Source organism: Protopterus annectens, chromosome 7.part0, assembly GCF_019279795.1.
Source record: "Protopterus annectens isolate FY-2018-M chromosome 7.part0, PAN1.0, whole genome shotgun sequence".
Taxonomy (NCBI): domain Eukaryota; kingdom Metazoa; phylum Chordata; order Ceratodontiformes; family Protopteridae; genus Protopterus; species Protopterus annectens.
Window position 1 is genome coordinate 1,682,955,200 of NC_056739.1, and position 27,500 is coordinate 1,682,982,699.

Sequence of the window (27,500 nt, forward strand, 5' to 3'; positions counted from 1 at the left end):
CCCTTAAATGTAGAGGAAATTATTGCTGCTGTAAATAGGTTGAAACCAGGCAAATCACCAGGCCAGAGGGTTGTGGTGGAATTTTACAAGACTTTCAAAAAACAGCTGCAATATTACTGAAAGTATATGAATATATAATAAAGTATGGTACCCAAGACTTGTATATCAATAACTCAAAAAACTATATTCATACCAGAACCCAAGTCTGAAGCATCAAATCCAAATAATTACAGGCCGATAGCACTCATAAATATTGATATCAAAACTCTTTCTACATTCCTAGCCAGTAGAATCAAAAAATCTTACCTCTTATCATATCTTCTGAACAACTAGGTTTTATGAACAACAGTCAAATATGACAATCCCTGAAGACTATATAAACATGGTTATGGCTTTATACAATAATGCCATGACAGCACTATTTATAAATAAAAAGCAATCAAAACCTATTCAAATTGTCACCATATCTGTTCAATATATACATAGAACCTCTACTTAAAATATCACAAAGAACTACCATCTTATGAATATTTCAAAAATCCCAATAAAGTATACAGCTTTTGCAACATCTATTTTGAAATTTCAATTACAGATTTGAATAAGATATTAAAGTCAATTGAAAAATTCTCAAACTTATCCAATTATTCCATTAACCCAAAAAATCTGTCATATTTCCTTTGAATACTGTAGGACATCAAGAATTCTATTTCCCGAAACTCAAATAAAAGTCAAATATAATAATAAATATCTGGGTATCATGTTCACTCACCCCCCAGTCTGATATAACTAAAAACAATTTGCTCAAAACCTGGACTACTATCACTGAGGACACTAAGAAATGGCTAAACCTCAATCTCCACTATCTAAGATGGCTATAGTTAAAATGAATATTCTTTCAAGATTATCCAAATATAAAAAATAGCAACCAACAGCGTGAGCAAAACAATGAAGGAGCACACAAATACCATCAACAGCTATTCAGCTAAAATGTGATATCCAAAACAGTTCGATATGTAGAAATCCTTCAATTAAAACGAAATGAAATAATCCACATGGATAAAAATAAGTAGAAGTTTATTGGTGCACCTCAGGTTAGTGCTTTCGGCATAAGCTTCATCAGACCTGAGTAGTAAAGTCATGTAAACTGTTTAAATACCTTACAAGGCGGGAAAATACACTTAATTACATTAATTTAGACTCAATCGGCTAATTAAACCATAGCCACTAATATCCCATACTATAACAATTTCTACATGAATTAAAGCTAATGATTTATGCAGTTATACTTGAGGAACACTTCTATTTTTCATTTTTCATAAAAACAATTACATAAAAACAATTGTGTAATTTATGCACTTTTGCTTTACTTTATATATAAGAAACAAATTCACTTTTCATAAAAACAATAACTTAAAAACCATTACATAAAGCATGCATACTTCTTTAATGCATAATAGTATGCTATGTATTTATGGTATAATAAAAATCCCTTATATATTTATATTTATATGATATCAACATATTATATATATATATATATATATATATATATATATATATATACACACAAAGGAACATATTCTCTATATGCACATGTTTAAACAATTTATTAACATTTGAATCTCAATTTTTAATTTTTAATTTTCTCATTTTTAAAAAGGGTTTTATTGGTACTTTACCATTCAGACCAGGGGCTCTATCAGCTCTTAACCTTATGATCCACGTTGTTTCTCTTGATTCCGTAAATGTACCTATATCTCCCCCTCTAACATTAGCATATATTCTTTCCAAAATCCTAAATCTAAAAGAATGTTCAGGTCCACTATCTGTAACATGCTTAGCCAAAGCATTAATAACTGTGCCCTTTCTGATGTGGTATACGTGCTCCCGCATCCTATCCCTAAGGCTTCTGTTAGTTTTGCCAATATAGAATGCGGGGCACGTTATGCATTGTGCCAAATAAACCACATTTTGAGACATACAATTTCCTGTGGTAAACGCTTTAAAACTTCCTAAACCTGTGGGATGAATAAATACTTCTTCTGTGTCTATAAATGAACAGAAATTACATGAATTACATGGAGAAGTAATATTTGGCCCTTCAGATTTCTCAAATTCATTTTCCGACCGATTACATAATAGCCTCTTAAGGTTCTTTTTATTTTTATATATGAACCTTGGGCTATCTCCTACAAGTGGTTTGATTTTAGGGTCTACCAATAAGATATGCCAGTGTGTTTTAATAATGTCTTTGATACTCCCTACATCAGATGTATAAAAAATGGGATATCCAATTATATCTCTTTTATCTACAGTGTCTTGTCTAAGGACTCTGGTACATAACTCGAAAAATAAGGAGCAGCTGCTCCATTTCTTAGTTGGTAAGAATCTATCATACTACTATCCAAATCTAAATCCTTGTAGCCACGTTCTTTTAACCTCTGTCTAAGGTCAGACAACTTTTCATAATATTCTAGATCATTAGGGGTATATCTTGACCATCTCATTGTTTGTCCCCAAATTATATTTCGGTATACATACCCTGGATGCATACTTTCACGATGGAGTAACATGTTCTTGTGACAAGGCTTTCTATATAGGCCTGTATTAATCATCCCATTTTCCAACTTTTCAACATATATATCCAAAAATGGTAGTCTGTGCTGATGGGGTCTTCCTACGTACTATCCCATATTACTTCTCCATGTAATTCATGTAATTTCTGTAATTTCTGTTCATTTATAGACACAGAAGAAGTATTTATTCATCCCACAAGTTTAGGAAGATGTCCTTCATGGATGCATCTGCAGTCATAACAACTGGGTTGTCCTGTCGTCAGGCAGCCCTTCAGTCGGCCGGATTCCAAAGTCCGGGTCCGGCTTCGGCTGATGTCGCGATTTCAATTCGACGTCATCTCTGTTGGTCTTCGGTATAAGCATCAGCCGACGCCATTTCTTCAGTCTTCCCTTTGCCAAGTGGCGCCTCGGCAGAAGCTGTTCGCAAGTGCCGGGTCAGTCGGATCCAGATTACTTCACCAATACTACTTCAAGACTTCTAAAGCTAAGTACCCCGCTGGGGACTCTTTCTGCCTCAGCCGATGTCAGAAAAAGTTAACAATTGTTTAACCTGTGGGAAACAAATACCTCATAAAGATTTCACCTTACTGCCTGCCCTGTTTAGGCCCAGCCCACGACGTAGCAGCTTGTTCGCCCTGTGCTTCTTTCAACCGAACGCTAGACGCCGGGTCAGAGTTTGCAGAACAGTTTTCGGTTCTGACTTTGCGTACATTATGCCGCCGGACCCTCCGACTCTCGCAGATTCTGCCAAAACGCGAAAAGAAAAGACTGACACTCGCGGTCCTAAAACCGAGAAACTGATCAAACCACACCTGAAACTATCACTACAACGAGGTCCCTAACACTCTTTGAATCGGCCTCAGAAAAATTTACCCACTACGGTGCTTACCACTGACTTTATCAGACACCATTCCCTTGGATGTCTCTACCCCAGCACGTGGTGCTGCTAGGCCTCAGCAGCCATGTCCATTAAGGCCTTCGCCAGGGCTAAAGCAGCCAAGACTACTAAAACAGTGCCTGCTAAACCCCTTCCACCAGGCCCTCTGCCAGTTCTCAAATGCTTACCTTTGGCAGAAGATTTAATTTCATTAATTAGAGGATCTCAATCTCACCCAGACAGGGCCTCTCAGCCCCAGAAAGAGACCTAGGCAGAGCCCCTGAGCCAGTGTCCTCTGATGATTCTGCTGATGAATCAGACATAACTGGATCAGCCAGAGGCTCCTTTCTCCAATTTTGAAGATTCTGATGCTGAAGAATCCATTCCAGCTGCTTCCCTCCAGAAGAATTCTCCTTTGGGGAAACCTTGCATGCCATGCAGAACAGTTCCAATGGCAGCAACAGGATTTTTCAGACTCCAGGAAAAGACTTAGGACCTTTTGCACCTACCACAGCACAGGCCCTTAGCTATCCCTCCTGTTCTCTCTGTGGTGGATGATGCTTTCAATGATGCCTGCTCTGCTCCAGGATTCTTGACCCCCAGCCCCTGCCAAACCAGACAGATTTTACAGGGTGCCAGATACTCATCACCACCTCTACAAGGCCCCTCTTGCAGACCCCGAAACTATATCCCAGGGTCACAAGGCAGTAGCCGCGACTATAGCTAAAAACCCTGTTCCTTCTGAAAGGGAAGCAAGGTCATTAGACAGATGGGGTAAAAAAGTCTACACTTCAGCCACTCTTTCAGCTAGAGCTTTAAATTGTCAGTTTCACATGATACAATACCAAGAGTTTATGCTTGATCAGTTAACTAAAAAGCTAACCACTGATGAATCTCTTGATAAGAATTATGTATTAGAAATGGTAAATAACATACAGCAGGTTAGTAACCATTCTTTAAAATGTGGCTATGATGCACTGGAGGCTTCATTTAGATCAGCCATGACTGGCACAGTAATTAGAAGGCATGCATGGCTAAAGGAGCAAGCTTTACCGGATCATGTTAAATCTAAATTGCTTGATGCTCCCTATGGATAAATCAAGTTTGTTTGGTACACCTGCCCAGCAGGTTATGAAGAAAATGGAAGAAAAGGCAAAATCAGTCCAGACAGTTAAAGAATTTTGCAGGTTCAACTCCCCAAGGTTTAGCAGGAACTGGCCTGCCAAAATTGGTCCTTTCCTGACTCACACAAGACCTCAAAGGCAGGAATAGATCGCTCCAGAGGCAGAAACCAATCCAGAGGAGGTGCCTACAGAGGCACGACAGTGGGGGGCAAGTAACAACATGAGGCACAGAATCAACACCTGCCTCTACATCAACACAGCCACAGTGACTTAAACCTAAACCCGCCTACCAGGAACAAATAGGCAGCTCCTCTAGGCGGAAAGCTAACCTTATTTTCAAAAACTGGCACCACATAACAAAGGACAAGTGGATTTTACGTAAACCATAGATCAAGGTTAATGGTTCCACTTCCACACTTTACTCAGTCAAAAGAGGAATGCTAAACCTACTCCTCCAAATCAAAAAACAGAGGCTCTACAACAGATAATGGAATTATGAACATGAGAGCTGTGGAAAAAAGTGCCAACAGCAGAGCAAGGAAAGGGGTTCTACTCCAGACTATTCCTAGTTCCAAGAAAGGAAAAAGTTGGAGACCAATTCTAGACCTGTCTACCCTAAATACTTTGGATCATTGTCCACAAAATTCAAAATGCTGACCCTACAGCAACTTCTTCCCATGCTGGGCAAGGAGTGTTGGCTGGTAACTCTAGATCTCAAGGAGGCATGACACCTGCACGTCCCCATTTGACTCCTATCTGCAGAAGATACCTTCAAGATTTCTTGCAGGATCAGAGCATATCAATTCTCAGCATTGCCCTTTGGCTTATCTACTGCTCTAGGTGAGTATTCACAAAATGCCTGCAGCATCAGTGTCACCTTCATTGCAGACTACAGGGAATTTGAAATCCGTAATGTCTCTCTGTAGTTTAGTTTTCTTTTGATTATACAACTTCCTTTCATACTATAAAACATTGTCCAATAAAATATTACAACAGTTCTCAACAGCACTAGTTGGAAAACTAGAAGAAATAATCATATGTTGTTCTAAAATGTCCATTCGTAACTTATCTTCTAAAGGAGCAAAGAATTTGTTCATTAGTCTCATATAATTGAGGCTTACCTCAATATTTAAGTTCTGCCATTCAAATAAGAGTTCAGGATATTGTGTAGCCGTGGTAGGCATTTTGAGAATCTGTAATCCCCTGGGTATGAGACGCCTTTGAATGCAAACGTCAAAATGCTGGCGCTGCGTTTGCATTCTTTTGAGTCTAAAAATATCAGCTTTTAGTTTTTCAAAAGCACTTCGCAGTCCCTCACGATCGAAAACAGTCTCAGTATCCACATTATGCTCCGTTCCTTCAAACAGCTCTAAAGGATTCCTATCCGACCTCATACAGTCAGCAAAGCGATCCGACGCCGGTCGTGACGTGTCAAACGCATCTCTTCTTCCTGGTACAACGTATGGTAGTTCCACTGATATGGGTTCTCCTTCCATCATGCCCCCGTATGGGATAGTACGTAGGAAGACCCCATCAGCACAGACTACCATTTTTGGATATATATGTTGAAAAGTTGGAAAATGGGATGATTAATACAGGCCTATATAGAAAGCCTTGTCACAAGAACATGTTACTCCATCGTGAAAGTATGCATCCAGGGTATGTATACCGAAATATAATTTGGGGACAAACAATGAGATGGTCAAGATATACCCCTAATGATCTAGAATATTATGAAAAGTTGTCTGACCTTAGACAGAGGTTAAAAGAACGTGGCTACAAGGTTTAGATTTGGATAGTAGTATGATAGATTCTTACCAACTAAGAAATGGAGCAGCTGCTCCTTATTTTTCGAGTTATGTACCAGAGTCCTTAGACAAGACACTGTAGATAAAAGAGATATAATTGGATATCCCATTTTTTATACATCTGATGTAGGGAGTATCAAAGACATTATTAAAACACACTGGCATATCTTATTGGTAGACCCTAAAATCAAACCACTTGTAGGAGATAGCCCAAGGTTCATATATAAAAATAAAAAGAACCTTAAGAGGCTATTATGTAATCGGTCGGAAAATGAATTTGAGAAATCTGAAGGGCCAAATATTACTTCTCCATGTAATTCATGTAATTTCTGTAATTTCTGTTCATTTATAGACACAGAAGAAGTATTTATTCATCCCACAGGTTTAGGAAGATGTCCTTCATGGATGCATCTGCAGTCATAACAACTGGGTTGTCCTGTCGTCAGGCAGCCCTTCAGTCGGCCGGATTCCAAAGTCCGGGTCCGGCTTCGGCTGATGTCGCACTTCACCCGACGTCATCTCTGTTGGTCTTCGGGTATATAAGCATCAGCCGACGCCATTTTCTTCAGTCTTCCTTGCCGCGTGGCGCCCGAAGCAGAAGCTGTTCGCAAGTGCCGGTCAGTCGGATCCAGAGATTACTTCTACCGAATACTACTTCGAAGACTTCTAAAGCTAAGTACCCCGTTGGGGACTCTTTCTTGCCTCAGCCGATGTCAGAAAAAGTTAATAATTGTTTAACCTGTGGGAAACAAATACCTCATAAAGATTTCCACTCTTACTGCCTGCCCTGTTTAGGCCCAGCCCACGACGTAGCAGCTTGTTCGTCCTGTGCTTCTTTCAACCGACGAACGCTTAGACGTCGGTCAGAGTTTGCAGAACAGTTTTTCGGTTCTGACTTTGCGTACATTATGCCGTCGGACCCTCCGACTTCGCATTCTGCCAAAAAACGCAAAGAAAAAGACTGACACTCGCGGTCCGAAACCGAGAAAACTGATCAAACTACACCTGAAACTATCACTACAACTGAGGTCCCTGCTAACACTCTTGAATCGGCCTCAGAAAATTTACCCACTACGGTGCTTACCACTGACTTATCAGACACCATTCCCTTGGATGTCTCTACCCCAGCACGTGGTGCTGCTAGGCCTCCAGCAGCCATGTCCATTAAGGCCTTCGCCAGGGCTAAAGCAGCCAAGACTACTAAAACAGTGCCTGTTAAACCCCCTTCCACCAGGCCCTCTGCCAGTTCTCAAATGCTTACCTTGGCAGAAGATTTAATTTCATTAATTAGAGGATCTCAATCTCACCCAGACAGGGCCTCTCAGCCCCAGAAAAGAGACCTGGGCAGAGCCCCTGAGCCAGTGTCCTCTGATGATTCTGCTGATGAATCAGACATAACTGACCAGCCAGAGGCTCCTTTCTCCAATTTTGAAGATTCTGATGCTGAAGAATCCATTCCAGCTGCTTCCCCTCCAGAAGAATTCTCCTTTGGGGAAACCTTGCATGCCATGCGAGAACAGTTCCAATGGCAGCAACAGGATTTTTCAGACTCCAGGAAAAGACTTAGGACCTTTTTGCACCTACCACAGCACAGGCCCTTAGCTATCCCTCCTGTTCTCTCTGTGGTGGATGATGCTTTCAATGATGCCTGCTCTGCTCCAGATTCTTTACCCCCAGCCCCTGCCAAACCAGACAGATTTTACAGGGTGCCAGATACTCATCACCACCTCTACAAGGCCCCTCTTGCAGACCCCGAAACTATATCCCAGGGTCACAAGGCAGTAGCCGCGACTATAGCTAAAAACCCTGTTCCTTCTGAAAGGGAAGCAAGGTCATTAGGCAGATGGGGTAAAAAAGTTTACACTTCAGCCACTCTTTCAGCTAGAGCTTTAAATTGTCAGTTTCACATGATACAATACCAAGAGTTTATGCTTGATCAGTTAACTAAAAAGCTAACCACTGATGAATCTCTTGATAAGAATTATGTATTAGAAATGGTAAATAACATACAGCAGGTTAGTAACCATTCTTTAAAATGTGGCTATGATGCACTGGAGGCTTCATTTAGATCAGCCATGACTGGCACAGTAATTAGAAGGCATGCATGGCTAAAGGAGCAAGCTTTACGGATCATGTTAAATCTAAATTGCTTGATGCTCCTATGGATAAATCAAGTTTGTTTGGTACACCTGCCCAGCAGGTTATGAAGAAAATGGAAGAAAAGGCAAAATCAGTCCAGACAGTTAAAGAATTCTTGCAGGTTCAACCCCCAAGGTTTAGCAGGAACTGGCCTGCCAAAAATTGGTCCTTTCCTGACTCCACAAGACCTCAAAGGGGCAGGAATAGGCGTTCCAGAGGCAGAAACCAATCCAGAGGAGGTGCCTACAGAGGGCGACAGTGGCAAGGTAACAACAGAGGCACAGAATCAACACCTGCCTCTACATCAACACAGCCACAGTGACTTAAACCTAAACCCGCCTACCAGGGAACAAATAGCAGCTCCTCTAGGCGGAAAGCTAACCTTATTTTCAAAAACTGGCACCACATAACAAAGGACAAGTGGATTTTACGAACCATAGATCAAGGTTACGGTTCCACTTCCACACTTTACCAGTCAAAAGAGGAATGCCAAACCTACCTCCAAATCAAAAAACAGAGGCTCTACAACAGATAATGGAATTAGCAAACATGAGAGCTGTGGAAAAAGTGCCAACAGCAGAGCAAGGAAAGGGGTTCTACTCCAGACTATTCCTAGTTCCAAGAAAGGAAAAAAGTTGGAGACCAATTCTAGACCTGTCTACCCTAAATACTTACATCATTGTCCCAAAATTCAAAATGCTGACCCTACAGCAACTTCTTCCCATGCTGGGCAAGGAGTGTTGGCTGGTAACTCTAGATCTCAAGGAGGCATACCTGCACGTCCCCATTTGACCTATCTGCAGAAGATACCTCAGATTTCTTGCAGGATCAGAGCACTATCAATTCTCAGCATTGCCCTTTGGCTTATCTACTGCCCAGAGTATTCACAAAATGCCTGGCATCAGTAATCGCCCATTGCAGACTACAGGGAATTCAAATTTATCCATACCTGGACGACTGTCTGATACAAGGGGACAACAAAAGCAAGCTGACAACAGATTTACAAAGGGTCATTTACTTGCTTCAAGCACTGGGATACACAGTCAATTTACAAAAGTCAAGGCTGATACCATCCCAGACAAGGACTTTCCTGGGGCGGAATTGGACACAGTAAGGCAAATGGCATTCCTAACTACAGAAAAACAAATAGAACATCCTCTTTACTTCTTGGCACTAACAAATCTGAACAAGTTAACAGCAAGAAAGGTACTGCAGGCCTTGGGTTTCATGGCATCATGCATAATCTTGGTTCCATTTGCCAGACTACATATGAGAAAGCTTCAGTGGTACCTAAAGAATTTATGGTCCCAACACAGACACAGCCTAGAAACGGAAATTCCACTAATACCATGCTTAAAACAGGAGTTCCTATTGTGGGCTCACGCATGCCAGTCAAACCCAGGCCTGCCCTTTCGCAAAGGTCAAGCAAGCCAGACCATCACAACAGATGCTTCAGACCTGGGATGGGGAGCACATATGCTGGACAAATGCGTGCAAGGATTGTGGACACAGGACCAACTTCACCTGCACATCAACCTAAAAGAAATGCTGGCAGTAAAACTGGCAATCCAAAAGTTCACACCATTTCTCAAGGAAGGCCAGTTGATGATAAGGACAGACAACACCACAGTCATGTGGTACATCAACAAACAGGGAGGCACTCATTCCTACCCCTATGCAGAATGACTTTGGAGCTGTGGACCCTGGCACTCAGCTACAACATCCAGTTACAGGCAATATTTGTACCAGGAAAAGAAAACTCTCTAGCAGATATGTTAAGCAGGACTACATCGGATGTCCACGAATGGCAGCTGCACCCGGACATCTTCAAGACCATCTCGAAGAAATGGGGAATGCCTCAGATAGATCTATTCGCATCACCTCTCAATCACCAGCTCAAAAAATTCTGCACAAGGACATTCCACCCACTAGCATGGAAAGTGGACTCGCTCTCCTTCAGCTGGAAAGGACTAACAGCATATGCATTCCCACCTCTTCCCTTGATACACAAAGTATTACTAAAAATCAAGGAGGAGCGTCCAAGGATAATCCTGATAGCTCCAAACTGGCCAAGACAACATTGGTACCCACTGCTGAGGAGCATGTCTCGGAACAATATGTGGCCAATACCCCTGATGCCTTTGATGCTAACTCAGAACAACTACAGCACCATGCATCCAAACCTAAAAACGTTGCAACTGACTGCATGGAACATCACATAGCAGCTGCTAATCCACAGCTTTCACAAAGAGTTAAAGACATTATTCTTGAAGCACGCAGACCTTCAACAAGAAGAAACTATGCTGGGAAATGGAAAAGGTTTGTCATTTGGAGCTCAGAAAGAGGTAAAGATGTATCAAACATAGATATGCCCAACATTCTGGAGTATCTGGCGAACTACTTCATTCAGGCCTGTCCTATTCCTCCATCAAGATTCATGCATCAGCTATTTCAGCAGAATACAGCTTTGATCCACCTGTTTTTCACACCCTTTGCTCAGGCAGTTCCTCAGAGGAATCAAGAATGTAAAACCTCCAAGGAAACCACCATTACCAGCCTGGGACTTGAACTTTGTGCTAGAAAAATTGACTCTATCACCTTTTGAACCAGCAGCAACAGCAGACCTGCAACACCTGTCATGGAAAACTGCTTTCCTACTGGCAATTACTTCAGCAAGGAGGGTTTCAGAACTACAGGCCTTAATGGCAGTGCAACCCTTTCTAATCTTCCACCAAGATAGAGTGTCCATGAGGACTAATCCTACATTTATGCCTAAGGTGGTATCCAGAGTGTCCTTAAACCAGGCAATCCACCTACCTACCTTCTTTCCCAACCCACAAAACAGAGGGGAAAGAATACTGCATACCTTGGATGTACATAGACAGCTACGCTACTACTTGGACAGAACAAAAATAGCAGAAAGACTGACCAACTTTTGTAGCCTATGCAACAGGAAGGGAAGGAAAAGCTATTTCCAAACAGACAATCTCCAAATGGATAGGAAATTGCATACGATTCTGTCACTCCTTCCATGGAAAACAAATTCCACAGAACATAAGACCTCATTCTACAAGGGCAACAGCCACTACCACAGCCTTCTTACGAGGAGTGGCTACCAAAGACATTATTGAGGCGGCTACTTGGACCTCCGTGCATACATTTGCCAAGCATTATAATTTACCTCTATATTCCAGATCCCGAGCAGGGTTTGCCACTGCTGTTCTGCAAGGGATCCTAAACACACCATAATCTACCTTTATCCTCCTCCCCTAGTTGGCTATGGTATTCTACCCAGTTGTTATGACTGCAGATGCATCCATGAAGGACATAGTACAGTTTTGTACCTACCATAAATGTAGATGTCTGAATTGGATAGCATCTGCAGTCAGGATTACCCTCCCTCCTTCCCCTCTGTGGTACTCCTAGGGTGTTTACCCTTCTAATAGCTAGCTAGTGGGGGGACTTCTTTCATGGTGTATTTGTTTGTATTTATGTACATACATGCTTATTTTTGTGTTTACCTCTATCTTTTGGAAACATTGGCATCTATCCAAAATTTTATAGCCTTCTAGAGGGCTTCTGGCATCTGGGGCAAGAAACACTGAAGAAAATGGCGTCGGCTGATGCTTATATACCCGAAGACCAACAGAGATGACGTCGGGTGAAGTGCGACATCAGCCGAAGCCGGACCCGGACTTTGGAATCCGGCCGACTGAAGGGCTGCCTGACGACAGGACAACCCAGTTGTTATGACTGCAGATGCTATCCAATTCGGACATCTACATTTATGGTAGGTACAAAACTGTACTTTTTAAAGCGTTTACCACAGGAAATTGTATGTCTCAAAATGTGGTTTATTTGGCACAATGCATAACGTGCCCCGCATTCTATATTGGCAAAACTAACAGAAGCCTTAGGGATAGGATGCGGGAGCACGTATACCACATCAGAAAGGGCACAGTTATTAATGCTTTGGCTAAGCATGTTACAGATAGTGGACCTGAACATTCTTTTAGATTTAGGATTTTGGAAAGAATATATGCTAATGTTAGAGGGGGAGATATAGGTACATTTACGGAATCAAGAGAAACAACGTGGATCATAAGGTTAAGAGCTGATAGAGCCCCTGGTCTGAATGGTAAAGTACCAATAAAACCCTTTTTAAAAATGAGAAAATTAAAAATTGAGATTCAGATGTTAATAAATTGTTTAAACATGTGCATATAGAGAATATGTTCCTTTGTATATATATATATATATATATATATATATATATATATATATATATATAATATGTTGATATCATATAAATATAAATATATAAGGGATTTTTTTTTTATTATACCATAAATACATAGCATACTATTATGCATTAAAGAAGTATGCATGCTTTATGTAATGGTTTTTAAGTTATTGTTTTTATGAAAAATTAATTTGTTTCTTATATATAAAGTAAAGCAAAAGTGCATAAATTACACAATTGTTTTTATGTAATTGTTTTTATGAAAAATGAAAAATAGAAGTGTTCCTCAAGTATAACTGCATAAATCATTAGCTTTAATTCATGTAGAAATTGTTATAGTATGGGATATTAGTGGCTATGGTTTAATTAGCCGATTGAGTCTAAATTAATTTAATTAAGTGTATTTTCCCGCCTTGTAAGGTATTTAAACAGTTTACATGACTTTACTACTCAGGTCTGATGAAGCTTATGCCGAAAGCGCTAACCTGAGGTGCACCAATAAACTTCTACTTATTTTTATCCATGTGGATTATTTCATTTCGTTTTAATTGAAGGATTTCTACATATCGAACTGTTTTGGATATCACATTTTAGCTGAATAGCTGTTGATGGTATTTGTGTGCTCCTTCATTGTTTTGCTCACGCTGTTGGTTGCTATTTTTTATATTTGGATACTCCATTTGTTTGCAACAGCGAGGGCATTAACTCCGTGTGGGTCTCATTGTGTTACATTCTTTCAAGATTGTTTCATTTTAGTGCTATTAATTAAAAAATACTCTAAAACATCTTCTCCAAACTTGAAACACTACTAGGTGAATTTATTTAGCATTCAAAAAATGCAAGAATAAAATATTCTAGATTAACCAAAAAAAAACCCAAAAAAGATTAGGTACCTTAACTAGGAAACAAGTATCAGTCACAAAAAGGTACCAATAGGAGGTGCCGCTTATTTCGGGACCTCCTATTGGTACCTTTTTGTGACTGATACTTATATTCTAGATTAACGTTACCCAAACAAAAAGGGGGGCTAGGTCTACCTGAATTCCAAACATACTATAACATTATAAATGTTAATCGAATTAAACAAATAGCAAATTTTGAACCATTCAGCAAAGCATGGTATCCACTATGGATTAAAATATATTACAATCATCTAATCTCATGTAATTTAAATCCTAAAGCAGTACCCTTTTTGAATTTGAAGACATTAAAGTATTTTAAGGCCCACCCCATAATCGTAAGAAACACACTAATATTTCAAAAGCTGGTATCCTCCCTAAATCTTAGATACTTTGGTACTGGGACAACCAATACACCTTAATCCTAATATTAAACTAAGTAATACTATGATAAACCTGACCCAGTACCTCAAAATCAAAAACATCACCATATGGGATCGCTTTCAGGTCAAAAGCCTTTCAATTGAAAACATTAGGCAAAAATTTGAAGTAAATAAGTTATAACACCATAATCAACCAATTAACATACCTGATTAACACAGTTACTATGAATGTTAAAATAGATAACCAAGACATGCAGCTATATCAACAAATTATTAACCTGTTACTTATGAGATCTTAAATGTTATCAAAATACTTATAGATTAATAACAAAAATTAAATATCAAGATGCACTCTATATTCAACATTTTGGGAAGACAAAAATAATATCACTGTTGAACAAAATTCTGCTGCAGTTGAGCTTACTTTGAAACTAAACCCCCTCAAAAAACTAATTTGCACCCAAATTATGATTAATAACAATGCTTATCACACATATGGCGGCCACAGTGGTGCAGTGGTTAGCATTGTCGCCTCACAGCAAGAGGTTCTCCTGTTCGATCCTCGGCTGGGGTGCCTTCTGTGCGGAGTCTGCGTGTCCTCCCTGTGGTCGCGTGGGTTTCCTCCCACATCCCAAAGACATGCTGTAGGTGGATTGGACACTCCAAATTGGCCCTAGGTGTGAGTGTGTGCATGTATGTCCTTCAGTGGAAGGTTGGGCGCCGGGCTGGCAACTCAACACCGTAAAACTCCACTGCCAGTCATGAGCGGACAGGTGATCTGCTGTGGCGACACCTAACCGGGAAAAGCCAAAAGATGAAGAAGAACAATGCTTATCACACACGACTTTTTCTATGTAAAATTAATCCCTCACTCTCCTTTTTGTACCATATGCCAAAACAACATTGCAGAAGCTCTTCATATTTTTTGGAGCTGCAAGAATGTTTACAAATTATGGTGTTCGTTAAGAGCCAAGTTAAAAAAAAAAAAAAAAAAGGGATGCACTAAATCTACCCTGTCATGGGAAATGGCAAGTTTACATGTATTCCCTACCAATTTTACCCTATGAAAATAAACACCACATAGTCACACTGTGTGGAATGATGAAATCATACATAGCCTAAAATTAGTTAGAAGTAAAATCACATGGGAAGAATTTAAAGGAATGGCTATAAAGTACTTATTAGCCAGTAAATTAATTACAAGAAACCAAAAAAAAACTATCCTACCATTAGGAACATTGGAGAACACTTATAGAAATCTTAGGTCAAAACTGATTTGTGAACAAGGGACTACAACATCAGTATTATTCTATGTAAATAAGGGAAACTAAAGATATTTAGTATTGTAAAATGTTTACCCACAACAATCGGCAGGTCATGATAATGCATATAAGATGAACATTCAAGGTGACATCAATGCATATAGTGACTATAGTTAGTACAAGATATAACGTAAGTTAGGTAGGCTAGAATGTCTTGATGCCAGTGTTTTAATGTCAGATTTCAATATGTTGTATATTATTTCTGTGTAGTTTTCTGTATTATAGCTCAGTATGAACAGCTTGATTGTTAGTTAATTTTCATATTGTTAGTTTAACATTGATGTTTCATGTTATATATACTTTATTAGGATTACTGCAACTTGATATTCAGAGTACCTGTTCTTTTATTTTTCTGTGAGATTCTTTTCTTCTATTAAAATAAGAACAAAAATACAATAAAATATATTTGAAAAAAAAAATAATGCAAATACGAAATTAATTATAAAGAGAAAAACAAAAGAAAAAAAGTATGAGCATTAAGGGTTGCACTAATAGCAGTGGTCAAAATGTGCTACATATACTAGAATAGTCTGGATCCCAGATTTGCTGGGTTCAGGACTTTATTTTTGTTTCTGAGTTGTCCAGACTTTTCTGTGGTAGAGGGAAGTCTTTCTGCTTATCAGTGGAAGGTGGTAAGCATTGAGCTGCCTGTCTGTCACTAGAGGAGTGTTTTCCAGCTCAGGAATTTTACCTCATTGGCCTTTTGGGGCTGTTTTCTATCCATTTCAACTTTCAGGCTTAAAAACCTGTGTTTGCACGGGTTTGTGCATTGCGTCAGTTAGCTAGGGTTAAACTACCAGTGCCAGAAAGTCTGCTCTTCAATTTTTCCCTTAGAACTAGCCAGTTTTCCATTAGCAGACCGGAGTTTCGCTGTGGCAACCCCTACCCGGGAAAAAGCCGAAAGACACAACAACAACAATTAGCCAGTTTTCCAGTTTTAGCACTCAAACCGGATTGTTTGAGCTCAGCACTTGCTTAGAGCTCGTTACAAGTACTAGATATTCTATAAATTGCTACAGCACTCAACTTTCCTTACTAAGTAAAGAGGAAAGCAGTTCTAGTACCGAAATAAATAAGCACCTCTCCAGGCATCTCCAGGGGTCAGCTCCCGGTATTTTCTCCTGTCCACCTGGTGAATCTGGGCATCTTGGGGCAATGTGGCAATTTCCTCATGTACACAGACAACTCTCTCCTCCTACGACCCAACACTACAACCTGAAAGAGATACACTTATGTAGCCAAGCTGTCTCCAGCCAAGACCAGACTAGTTATTCAAGAGGAGAAGGTAAACACCTGCACCACACCATGCACAACACATAGTCCTTCAAAACCTACAACACCAAAACCCACACATAGTAACACAAAACATACACCTACATTCGAGGAGGCTCTTAATAAAAATCTGCCCAAACAACAGATACCTCTGAAGCTGCAACGCGAACAACCACCGCCCCCCCAACACAACCCTAGCGACACATAGCTCACAAAACCAGTGTGCCACTCAACCTCAGCCCCTAAGGCAAAACAGCATACGCAACACACTAGTCATAGGTGACTCTATAGTCAGGCACACTGATGTCCCACTCACCAGGCTACATAAGGCAAAATTACAGTCAGCTGCCTGTCAGGTGCCAGGATCTGCCACATAACGCACTCACTCATGTCACTCCACAACAAGTACAAACACGACTCTGTCATTGTCCATGTTGGAGTAAATGACCTGAGATGTACCTCCCTGAACTACATGAAAAAAGACATGGAGGAGCTCTCTGATCTTGTAGCCCAGACAGGTATGACCTTAGCATTGAGTAGCATCCTGCCATCGCCCAGAATGATACCACAGTACATGGACAAAATGACTGATTTCAACAATTGGCTAAGCTTCTGGTATCATTCTAAGGGGTTTCCAGTATCTGTCTGCCTGGGATGACATGATTGACAGACCAATATTTTGCCAGAGATGACCTGCACCTGTTGCCCCTGGGATTCTGGATACTAGCTAAGGCTCTTGCCACCCCTATAGTGCCTTTTTTAGGCAGGGTTCAAATGACAAAATTACCACCATAACAGGTACAAGCAAGCAAAATCTGAGGGTAATGCTACTCAATGCTAGAAGTCTAAACTCAAAATGCACTCACTCGAGGCACTCCTCAAAATGGAGAACATTGACATCTGTGCAGTGACGGAAACCTGGTTCAAGGCTCCAGAGAGCACCCCTGCAATACCAGGCTACAATTCATACCACACCTTTCGGCCACCTAACCTGGACCGAAACACTAAAGGCGGAGGTGTGTCCATAGTCACCAAAGATATCCACACCTCCAGGCTAGTTGCCCAACATAATGCATCTAAGATTCTCCAGGTGCAACTAACACTAGGCAAGACTGCAATCCAAATTGTAGCTTGCTACAGATCCCCCACGATTCCCACTCCACTTTTCTTAACATGTTGGAAAGTATTAAGGTATAACCAAATACCCGAATACTGGGCAACTTCAACTACCCTGCCATTAACTGGCAAAACTACTCCTGTACCAACACATTTGCACAACAATTTTTGGAATTCATAAATTCCAATGCTAATCAGCATATCCATACCCCCACCAGGGGCACCAGTATCCTAAACCTGGTCATTACCAACATGGGCGACTGATGCTCCACACCAGAGGTCAGCTCCTCATTGGTCAGATCTGACCATAAGTCTGTCTGCCTAGACATCCACTTCCCGCCCCCACCCCCATTAAAGTAACCACCATAAAAAGCTTCTCCAAAGCCAAATTCATGCTTCTCAAGACAGAAGTGGCAAACTTCATGACACCCATGCAGACAGAAAGTAGAACTACAACTGAGGAATCTTACACCAATGCACTGTATGAACACAGACATGAGTGCATGGAATATGTCATCCCAAATAGAACAAAGATGCTCCCCTCTGCCATAAACAAACTCTAAAACAAAAGGAAGAAACTGTTGCAAAAAAAGAGTAAATTCTCAAGATTGGAAAAACTCCCTTGTCAGCCTCCGTAAGAAGCTGAGATCCCTCATAAAATCCTCCAAAGCTAGTTATGAAAACAAAATCGCCACAGATTCTAAAGACAATCACAAGACATTCTGTAGTTATATCAAGAATCTCAATGGCAACACTCAGATCTGCTCCGAGTTACAGCACAATGGCACTAAATATACAGAACCAACTGATAGTGCCAACATCCTGGCAGATAGATTCAGTGCTATCTTCACCCCCCTTTCACCCCCTAAAAGGCCTGTCTTAGTACCGGAAGAATACTAAGCCCCAGTAAACACAGCTGCACAGTTAAAAAATGTACTCTCCAAAGCCAAGAATTCAGCATTCATGGGACCAGACAACATCCTGGGCTGTGTTCTGCACGAGCTACAAAACAAACTGGCACCCCACCTAAGTACCATGTTCAGTCATAGCCTCACTTCAGGCTTTGTGCCTACTGAATGGTGTACAGTTACGGTTATTCCAGTCCACAAGTGGGGTTCCACCATGGACCTCGGGTACTACCACCCTCATTAGCCTGATGAGCCTGATCTGCAAGGCCATGGAACGTATCATCATGAAACTTATAAACAAAGACATAGGTAACCTTCAAACTCTGGACCCCACCCAGTTTGGGTTCATGAAAGGCAGATCATGTCTCCTGAACCTGATTGACTTCTTTGAAACAGTCACCAGAGCTGTGGATGAAGGTTAAGTGGTTCACACAGCCTATCTAGATCTCGCTAAGGCATTCAGTACCATCCCCCACTCTGGACTCTATAGTCAGGCACACTGACATCCCACTCACTAGGCTGAACAAGGAGAAGGTTACTGCTAGCTGCCTGTCGGGTGCCAGGATCCGCCACATAACACAAGCACTCAGGTCACTCCAGAACAAGTACAAATACGACTCTCATTGTCCATGTTGGTGTGAATGACTTGAGCCGTACCTCCCTGCACTACATGAAGAGAGACATGGAAGTGCTCTCTGAACATGTAGCCCAGGCCGGTATGACCCTGACCTTAGAAATAGCATCCTGCCCTCACCAAGAATGATACCATGGTATAAATAAAAAATTATCAATTTCAACAATTGTCTAAGCTTCTGGTGTCATTCAAAGGGGATCCAGTGTCTGTCAGCCTGGGATGACATGCTCGACAAGCCACGCTGCTTCGCTAGAGATGGCTTGCACCTGTCACCCTTAGGCTTTTGAATACTGGCCAAGGCTCTTGCCACCCCCATAGTGCCTTTTTTAATCAAGGCTCAAAAGACAAACCCACCACCGTAAATAGCACAAGTAACAAAAAACTGAGGGTAATGCTGCTCAATGCCAGAAGTCTAAATCTCAAAATGCACGCACTCAAGGCAACTCTCATCAGTATGGAGAAAATTGATATATGTGCAGTAACAGAAACCTGGTTTAAGGCTCCAGAGAGTACCCCAGCACTACCAGGCTACAACTCGTACCATACATTTCGGCCACAAAAACCGGACCGAAATATGAAAGGTTGGGCTGTATCCATATTCATCAAGGATACCCACACCTCCAGGTTAGTGTCACAGCACAATGATTCAGAGATCATCCACTTGCAGCTAACAATGGGCAAAACTGCAATTCAAATTGTAGCTTGCTGTAGATCACCCACCATGTCCCAGGACCCCTATTCCGCATTTCTGGAAACGTTGGGAAACATAAAGGTCCTACTAAATACCCTGATATTGGGTGATTTCCATAACCCAAACATTAACTGGGAGAACTACTCAAGTACTAACTCCCTTGCCCAACATTTCCTAGAATTAAATGCCCTGGATCAACTGGCCAACATCCCCACCAGAGGTGACAACATATTGGACCTGGTCATCACCAACATGGGCAACCTGTGTTCCACACCGGAGGTCAACCCCTCGCTGGTTAGATCTGACCATAAACTAATCACTCTGGATATCCACATTCTGCCCCCACCCCCAGTCAAAGAAACCACTGTGAAAAATGTTTCAAAAGCAAACTTCGTTATTTAAGACCGAGGTGGAAAGTTTCAAAGCCCCCATGCTAAAAGATAACACTGCCCAAACTGCAAAATCCTTTACTAATGCACTCTACGGGCACCTACAAGAATGCATGGATCATGCTATCCCAAGCAAAACCAAGACTCACTCCTCCAAGAAAAGGAAACCAGTCTGGTGGACCCCTGCCATAAACAAGCTATACAAGAGAAGGAGGAAACTAGTACAGAAAAGAGTAAAATCCCAAGAAGGTAAGACATCCCTGATCAGTATCAGCAAGAAACCACAATCCCTTATAAAATCATCCAAGGCTAGCTTCGAAAGAAAAATTGCCAAGGACTCCAAAGATAACCACAAGGCATTCTTTAGCTATGTCAAGAATCTAAGTGGAAATTCTCAGATCTGCTTGGAGTTTGTGCAGAATGGCTCAAAATACACTGAACCGACCGATATAGTCAACATCCTGTCAGACAGGTTCAGTGCAAACTTCACCCCCAAAAGGGCCTATAACCATACCAGAAGAATGTAGTGTCCCTGAAATCACAGACACTCGGGTTAAAACATCCCTATCCATAGCCCAAAAACACAGCATTAGTGGGACCGGACGGTGTCCCAGGCTGCATCCTACATGAGCTCAAAGATTAACTAACCCCTCACTGAAACACACTGTTCAAACTCAGCCTGTCCACAGGCTACGTGCCCATAGAGTGGTGCACAGCAACGGTTATTCCGCTACACAAAGGTGGAGTCACAACAGACCCCAGGAACTATCACCCTATAAGCCTGACTAGCTTGGTCTGCAAGGCTATGGAGCGCATCATCATGGATCTCATTAACAGAGACATTGGGAACCTCCAAACACTGGACGCTACCCAGTTCAGCTTTGTTAAGGGCTGATCATGCCTCCTAAACCTGGTGGACGACTTTGAGACCATTACCAAGGATATAGATGAGGGAAAGGTGGTCCACACCGCCTACCTAGACCTCGCAAAGGCCTTTGACACCTTTCCCCAATCTGGTATTATAGACAAGCTCACCAGCCTGAACATAAACCCCTACATCATGAGAAGGGTTGCCAACTGGCTCATGGACAGAACCCACATGGTAAGAGTTGCGGGAGCTAGGTATGATTCTAAACCGGTTACAAGTGGTGTTCCCCAGGGGTCAGGCCTAGGACCCCTCTTGTTTGGCATATACTTCTCAGAGGTGCATTCAAGCACAGGAGGTCTATGGCTGACCAAGTCTGCAGATGACTGCAAACTAGGGGCTATAATTGACTCTCCAGCTGATATAGACATCTTCCAAAAGGGTCTCACTGCGACAGATACCTGGTGTCAAAACCATGGCCTCAAGCTAAATGCCAAAAAGTGCATAGTCATCCCCTTTGGAAAAAACAAAGGACCCACAAACTACCATATAGGTGGTAGCTCCCTAAATACAGAAGACGTAATAAGGGATCTGGGGACCCAAGTAGATAGTAATCTCTCATTTGATAATCACATTGCCAAAGTGGTTAGAAAATACTTCTATGTAGCCCACCTAATCACAAAAAGGTTTGGATCCAGATCAAAAGAGGTCATTGTCCCCCTCTACCCATGACTCATCAGACCCATCATAGAGTACAATGCCCCATTTGGGATGTACCTTACAAGACACCTGCAATAGTTGGAAAGACCACAGAAGTACCTCATCAAGAGGATCACTGGCCTCAAACAGATGCCCTATGCAGCTTGACTGAAGAAACTCCAGCTGTACTTGGTTGCATACTGCCTACTCAGAGGTGATCTCTGCCTGATATACAAGGCCATGTCCAACCCAGAATTGATGGACATGCTTCACCTAAAGAAAACCATATCCCCTCGAGCCACACGCTCTAGGGATCTAAACCTCACAACAACAATAAATAGGACATGCTGGAGGGATAGATTCCTGTCCCAGAGAACTTCCCATGCTCTTGAACAAGATTCCAATTTACATTAGGTAGAACTCCTTGGGAGAAACCTTGATGAGTGGATGGGAAATAGAAAGTTTACCCCGGGGATCACTTCAATGGCTCTGCTGGACAGAGGCACAGGGAACTAATATAAGGGGGTGGCACAGGGAACTAATATAATGGGGTGGCAAAAGCCAACACAATTCCGGCTAGGCTTATAAATGCCTTCAGGCAGATAGTCTAATACGAACCTATGAACCTATAAACTCACTAAACTGGGCATAAAAGAAAGTTACTGTCAGCTGCCTGTCAGGTGCCAGGATCCGCCACATAACGCATGCACTCAGGTCACTCCACAATAAGTACAAATATGACACTGTCATTGTCCATGTTGGTGTGAATGACCTGAGACGTACCTCCCTGGACTACATGAAGAGAGACATGGAGGAGCTCTCCGATCTTGTATCCCAGGCAGGTATGACCCTAACCCTGAGTAGCATCCTGCCATCACCCAGAATGATACCACAGTACAAGGACAAAATGATTGACTTTAACAATTGGCTAAGCTTCTGGTGTCATTCTAAGGGGATCCAGTATTTGTCTGCCTGGGACGACATGATCAACAGTCCACGATGCTTTGGCAGAGATGGCCTGCACCTGTCGCCCTTAGGATTCCGGATACTGGCTAAGACTCTTGCCACCCCTATAGTGCCTTTTTTAGGCAAGGTTCAAATGACAAATTCACCACCATAGCAGGTACAAGCAAGCAAAATCTGAGGGTAATGCTACTCAGTGCTAAAGTCTAAACCTCAAAATGCACTCACTCGAGGCACTCCTTAAAATGGAGAACATTGACATCTGTGCAGTGACAGAGACCTGGTTCAAAGCTCCAGAGAGCATCCCTGCATTACCAGGCTTCAATTCATACCACACCTTTCGGCCACCTAACCCAGAAAGAAGCACTAAAGGCGGAGGCGTGTCCATATTCATTAAGGATATCCACACCTCCAGGCTAGTTGCACAGCATAATGCATCCGAGATTATCCAAGTGCAACTAACTCTGGGCAAGACCACAATCCAAATTGTAGCTTGCTACAGACCCCCCACCATGCCCCAGGATTCACACTCCTCATTTCTTGATACACTGGAAAGTATTAGGGTACAACCCAACACACTAGAAAGTATTAGGGTACAACCCAACACCCTAATAATGGGCGATTTCAACTACCCCCACTATTAACTGGGAAAACTACTCATGTACCAACTCTTTTGCTCAACGTTTTCTAGAATTCATAAATTCCAACACCTGGATCAACTTATTCACACCCCCACCAGGGACAGCAATATCCTAGACCTGGTCATTACCAACATGGGAAACCGGTGTTCCACACCAGAGGTCAATTCCTCGTTGGTCAGGTCCGACCACAAGCTAATCAGCCTAGACATCCACATCCCACCCCAGCCCCAATTAGGGAAACCATCGTAAAAAACTTTTCAAAAGCCAACTTCACACTTCTTAAGACAGAATAGGCAAACTTCATGACACCCATGCAGACGGACAATAGAGGTATGACTGCCGAATCCTACACAAATGCACTTTATAAGCACTTACACGAGTGCATGGATCATGCTATCCCTAATAGAACCAAGATGTTATCCTCCAAAAAAAGAAATCCAATCTGGTGGTCCTCTGCCATAAACAAACTCTACAACAGAAGAAAGAAACTGTTGCAAAAAAGAGTAAAATCCCATGACTGGAGGAACTCCCTGGTCAATCTCAGTAAGAAGCTGAGATCCCTCATAAAATCCTCCAAAGCTAGTTACAAAAACAAAATTGTCACTGACTGTAAAGACAACCACAAAGCATTCTATAGCTATGTCAAGAATCTAAATGGGAATACTCGGATCTGCTCTGAGTTGCAGCATAATGGCACTAAATATACAGAACTGACTGATATTGCCAACATCCTAGCAGATAGGTTCAGTGCTAACTTTATCCCCCTCTCACCCCCTAGAGGGCCCATCTCTATACCGGAAGAATGCAAAGTTCCTGTAATCACGGCTGCACAGGTAAAAAACACACTCTCCAAAGCCAAGAACACAGCATCCATGGGACCTGACAATATCCCAGGCTGCATTCTACACAAACTACAGAATGAACTGGCAGCCTAGCTAAGTACCATATTCAGTCATAGCCTCACCTCAGGCTTTGTACCCACTGAATGGCGCACTGCAACATTTATCCCACTCCACAAAGGGGGAGCCACGACGGACCCCGGGAACTACCGCCCCATTAGCCTGACGAGCCTGGTCTGCAAGGCCATGGGAACGTATCATTGTGGAACTCATAAACAAAGACATTGGTAATCTCCAAACTCTGGACCCTACTCAGTTTGGATTTGTAAAAGACAGATCATGTCTCCTAAACCTGGTTGACTTCTTTGAAGCAGTCACCAAAGCCATAGATGAGGGTAAAATGGTTCACACAGCTTATCTAGATCTTGCCAAGGCTTTTGACACCATCCCCCACTCTGGAATTATAGATAAGCTCACTAAACTAGGTATAAATCCCTATGTCACAAGATGGGTTGCCAACTGGCTCACGGACAGAACCCACACTGTGAAAGTAGCGGATTCCAAATCCGACATCAGACCAGTGACAAGTGGAGTACCACAGGGTTCAGTCCTGGGTCCTCTCCTGTTTGGTATCTACTTCTCTGAAGTGCAGGCCAACACAGAAGGTCTTTGGCTAACAAAGTTTGCAGATGACTGCAAACTAGGAGCCATAATCGAAACTCCTAACGATGTGGACAAACTACAAAAGGGCCTAACTGAGACAGATACCTGGTGTCAAAGCCATGGCCAGAAGCTCAATGCCAAAAAGTGTATTGTCATCCCCTTTGGCAAAAGCTCTGTACCCATGAACTGCCACATAGCTGATAGTCTACTTAATGCCAAAAATGTGATGAGACCTTGGGACACAGGTGGACAGTAGTCTCTCCTTTGATAATCACATCGCCACAGTGGTCAGGAAATCCTTCTACGTGACTCATCTCATCACAAAAGGATTCTCATGCAGAAAAAAAGAGGTCATTGTTCCCCTGTACTCATCACTCATTAGACCCATTATAGAGTACAACGCCCCTTTTGGTATGTACTTCACAAGACATCTACAACAACTGGAAAGACCACAGAAATACCTCACAAAGAGGATTACTGGCCTCAAACAGATGCCCTATGCAGACCGTCTAAAAAAACTACAGCTTTACTCCATCGCATATCGCCTACTCAGGGGAGATCGCTGCCTAACATACAAAGCTATGTCAAACCCATAGCTGTTGGACATGCTCCACTTAAAGAAATCCCAATCCCTCCGAGCTACACGCTCTAGGGACCTTAACCTTGTCACCACAATAAACAGAACATGCTGGAGGGATAGATTCCTGTCCCAGAGACTTCCCATACTCTGGAACAGACTACCTATCTATGTCAAACAGAGCTCCTCATTAGCACTCTTCAAGAAAAATCTTGATGATTGGATGGGAAATGGGAAATTCACCCTGAGGATCACTTCTGTGGCTCTGCTCGACAGGGGCACAGGAAAATAATTTTCTTGAGTGGCAAAAGCCAGGGTACATTTTTTGGCTAGGCTTGTATGGGCCCTAGGGCCGATAGCCTAGTACCTACCTATGAACCTATAAATCCCTATGTCACGTGATGGGTTGCCATCTGCCTCACTGACAGAACCTACACCATGAAAGTAGCCGACTCAAAGTCCAAATCCAGACAAGTGACAAACCGAGTACCACAGGGTTCAGTCCTGGGTCTGCTACTGTTTGGCATCTACTTCTCTGAAATTCAGGCCAGCACCAGAGGGTCTATGGCTAACAATTTTTATTTTATTTATTTATTTTACATTTGTTGATTGAGATAGTTTGACTGGATATATGTCCATTTTCAGCAGAGGCCCAGGGAGAAAAGCTCCACATACCAAAAAAGAGACAGTGCATACATCACTGAGTGATAAACTCAGGCAGACATGTTTAGAAAAATATAGACAAAGAATACAGGCATATATCAATATACACAATGTTTTGACTTGCATCTGATTGGCAAAGACGTATCAGAAAATGTGAACATAGAATACAATCAGATCTCATAATTCACAATTCTTAGGCATTCAAATGCTATGAGGCATAGATACTTGGCTAAACAGCAGGTTGGGTAGCAATACATGTATTAGTGAAGTTGTCAGGTTTAGAACAAGAGCACAGCCAATGAGATGTGAGGTATTTTTTTGAGTTCTCTTTTAAATAAGGGGTAGTGAGGTTTCCTTGGTAACGGTAGTAGGGAGTAAATTCCAGATTTTACAGGTTGAGTTGGCAAATATAGCCTCGCCTACAGAGTTGTTGGATTTTTGGGTCAGTATCATTTAGTTTATCAGCTGAGCGTAATGGTCTTGGGGCATTATGAGGTGTGAGAATATTTTTGAGGGTAGGGGTGTTTTCAGGCTGATGGAGTATTTTATGCACTACTATAAGCTGCTTGAACTGTAGAAGGTAGGATACTCTAGCCATCCCAGTGCTTTGAGGTTCTGGCAATGGTGGTTCCTAAATGCCATGCCTGTAGCGAATCTGGCTATATGATTGTAACATCCTGATAATTTGTTGAGATCGGTTTTGGATAGATTGGTGAGTGCAGGGAAGGCATACAAACAAACAAAGTTCACAGTTGACTACAAACTGGGAGCCATTATTGAATCCTCGAATGATGGGGACATTGTACAAGAGGGCCTCACTGAGACAGATGCCTGGTGTCAAAGCCATGGCCTCAAGCTTAGTGCCAAAAAATGCGTAGTCATCCCCTTTGGGAAAAACCCTGTGCCCATGAATTACCACATAGGCAGTAGTCCACTTAACACCGAAAGTGTGATGAGACCTAGGGACACAAGTGGACAGTAGTCTCTTCTTTGATAACCATATCGCCACAGTAGTCAGGAAATCCTTCTACGTGGCACACCTCATCACAAAATGTTTCTCGTCCAGAAAAAAAGGAGGTCATTGTTCCTCTCTACTCGCCCCTCATTAGACCTATTGTAGAGTACAGCATCCTGTTTAGTATGTACCTCACAAGACATTTACAACAACTGGAAAGGCCATAGAAATACCTCACAAAGAGGATCACTGGC

General features: G+C 42.0%; 1 protein-coding gene across 1 annotated transcript in view; it reads left to right on the forward strand.

Moving 5' to 3' along the window:
- The window catches only part of ABHD2 (abhydrolase domain containing 2, acylglycerol lipase), a 1,158,770-nt gene that overhangs the window by 313,309 nt on the left and 817,961 nt on the right, over positions 1-27,500 (forward strand). Inside the window, 1 exon segment of the mRNA XM_044078196.1 lies at positions 23,538-23,590. Coding sequence (XP_043934131.1) covers positions 23,538-23,590 — 53 coding nt within the window.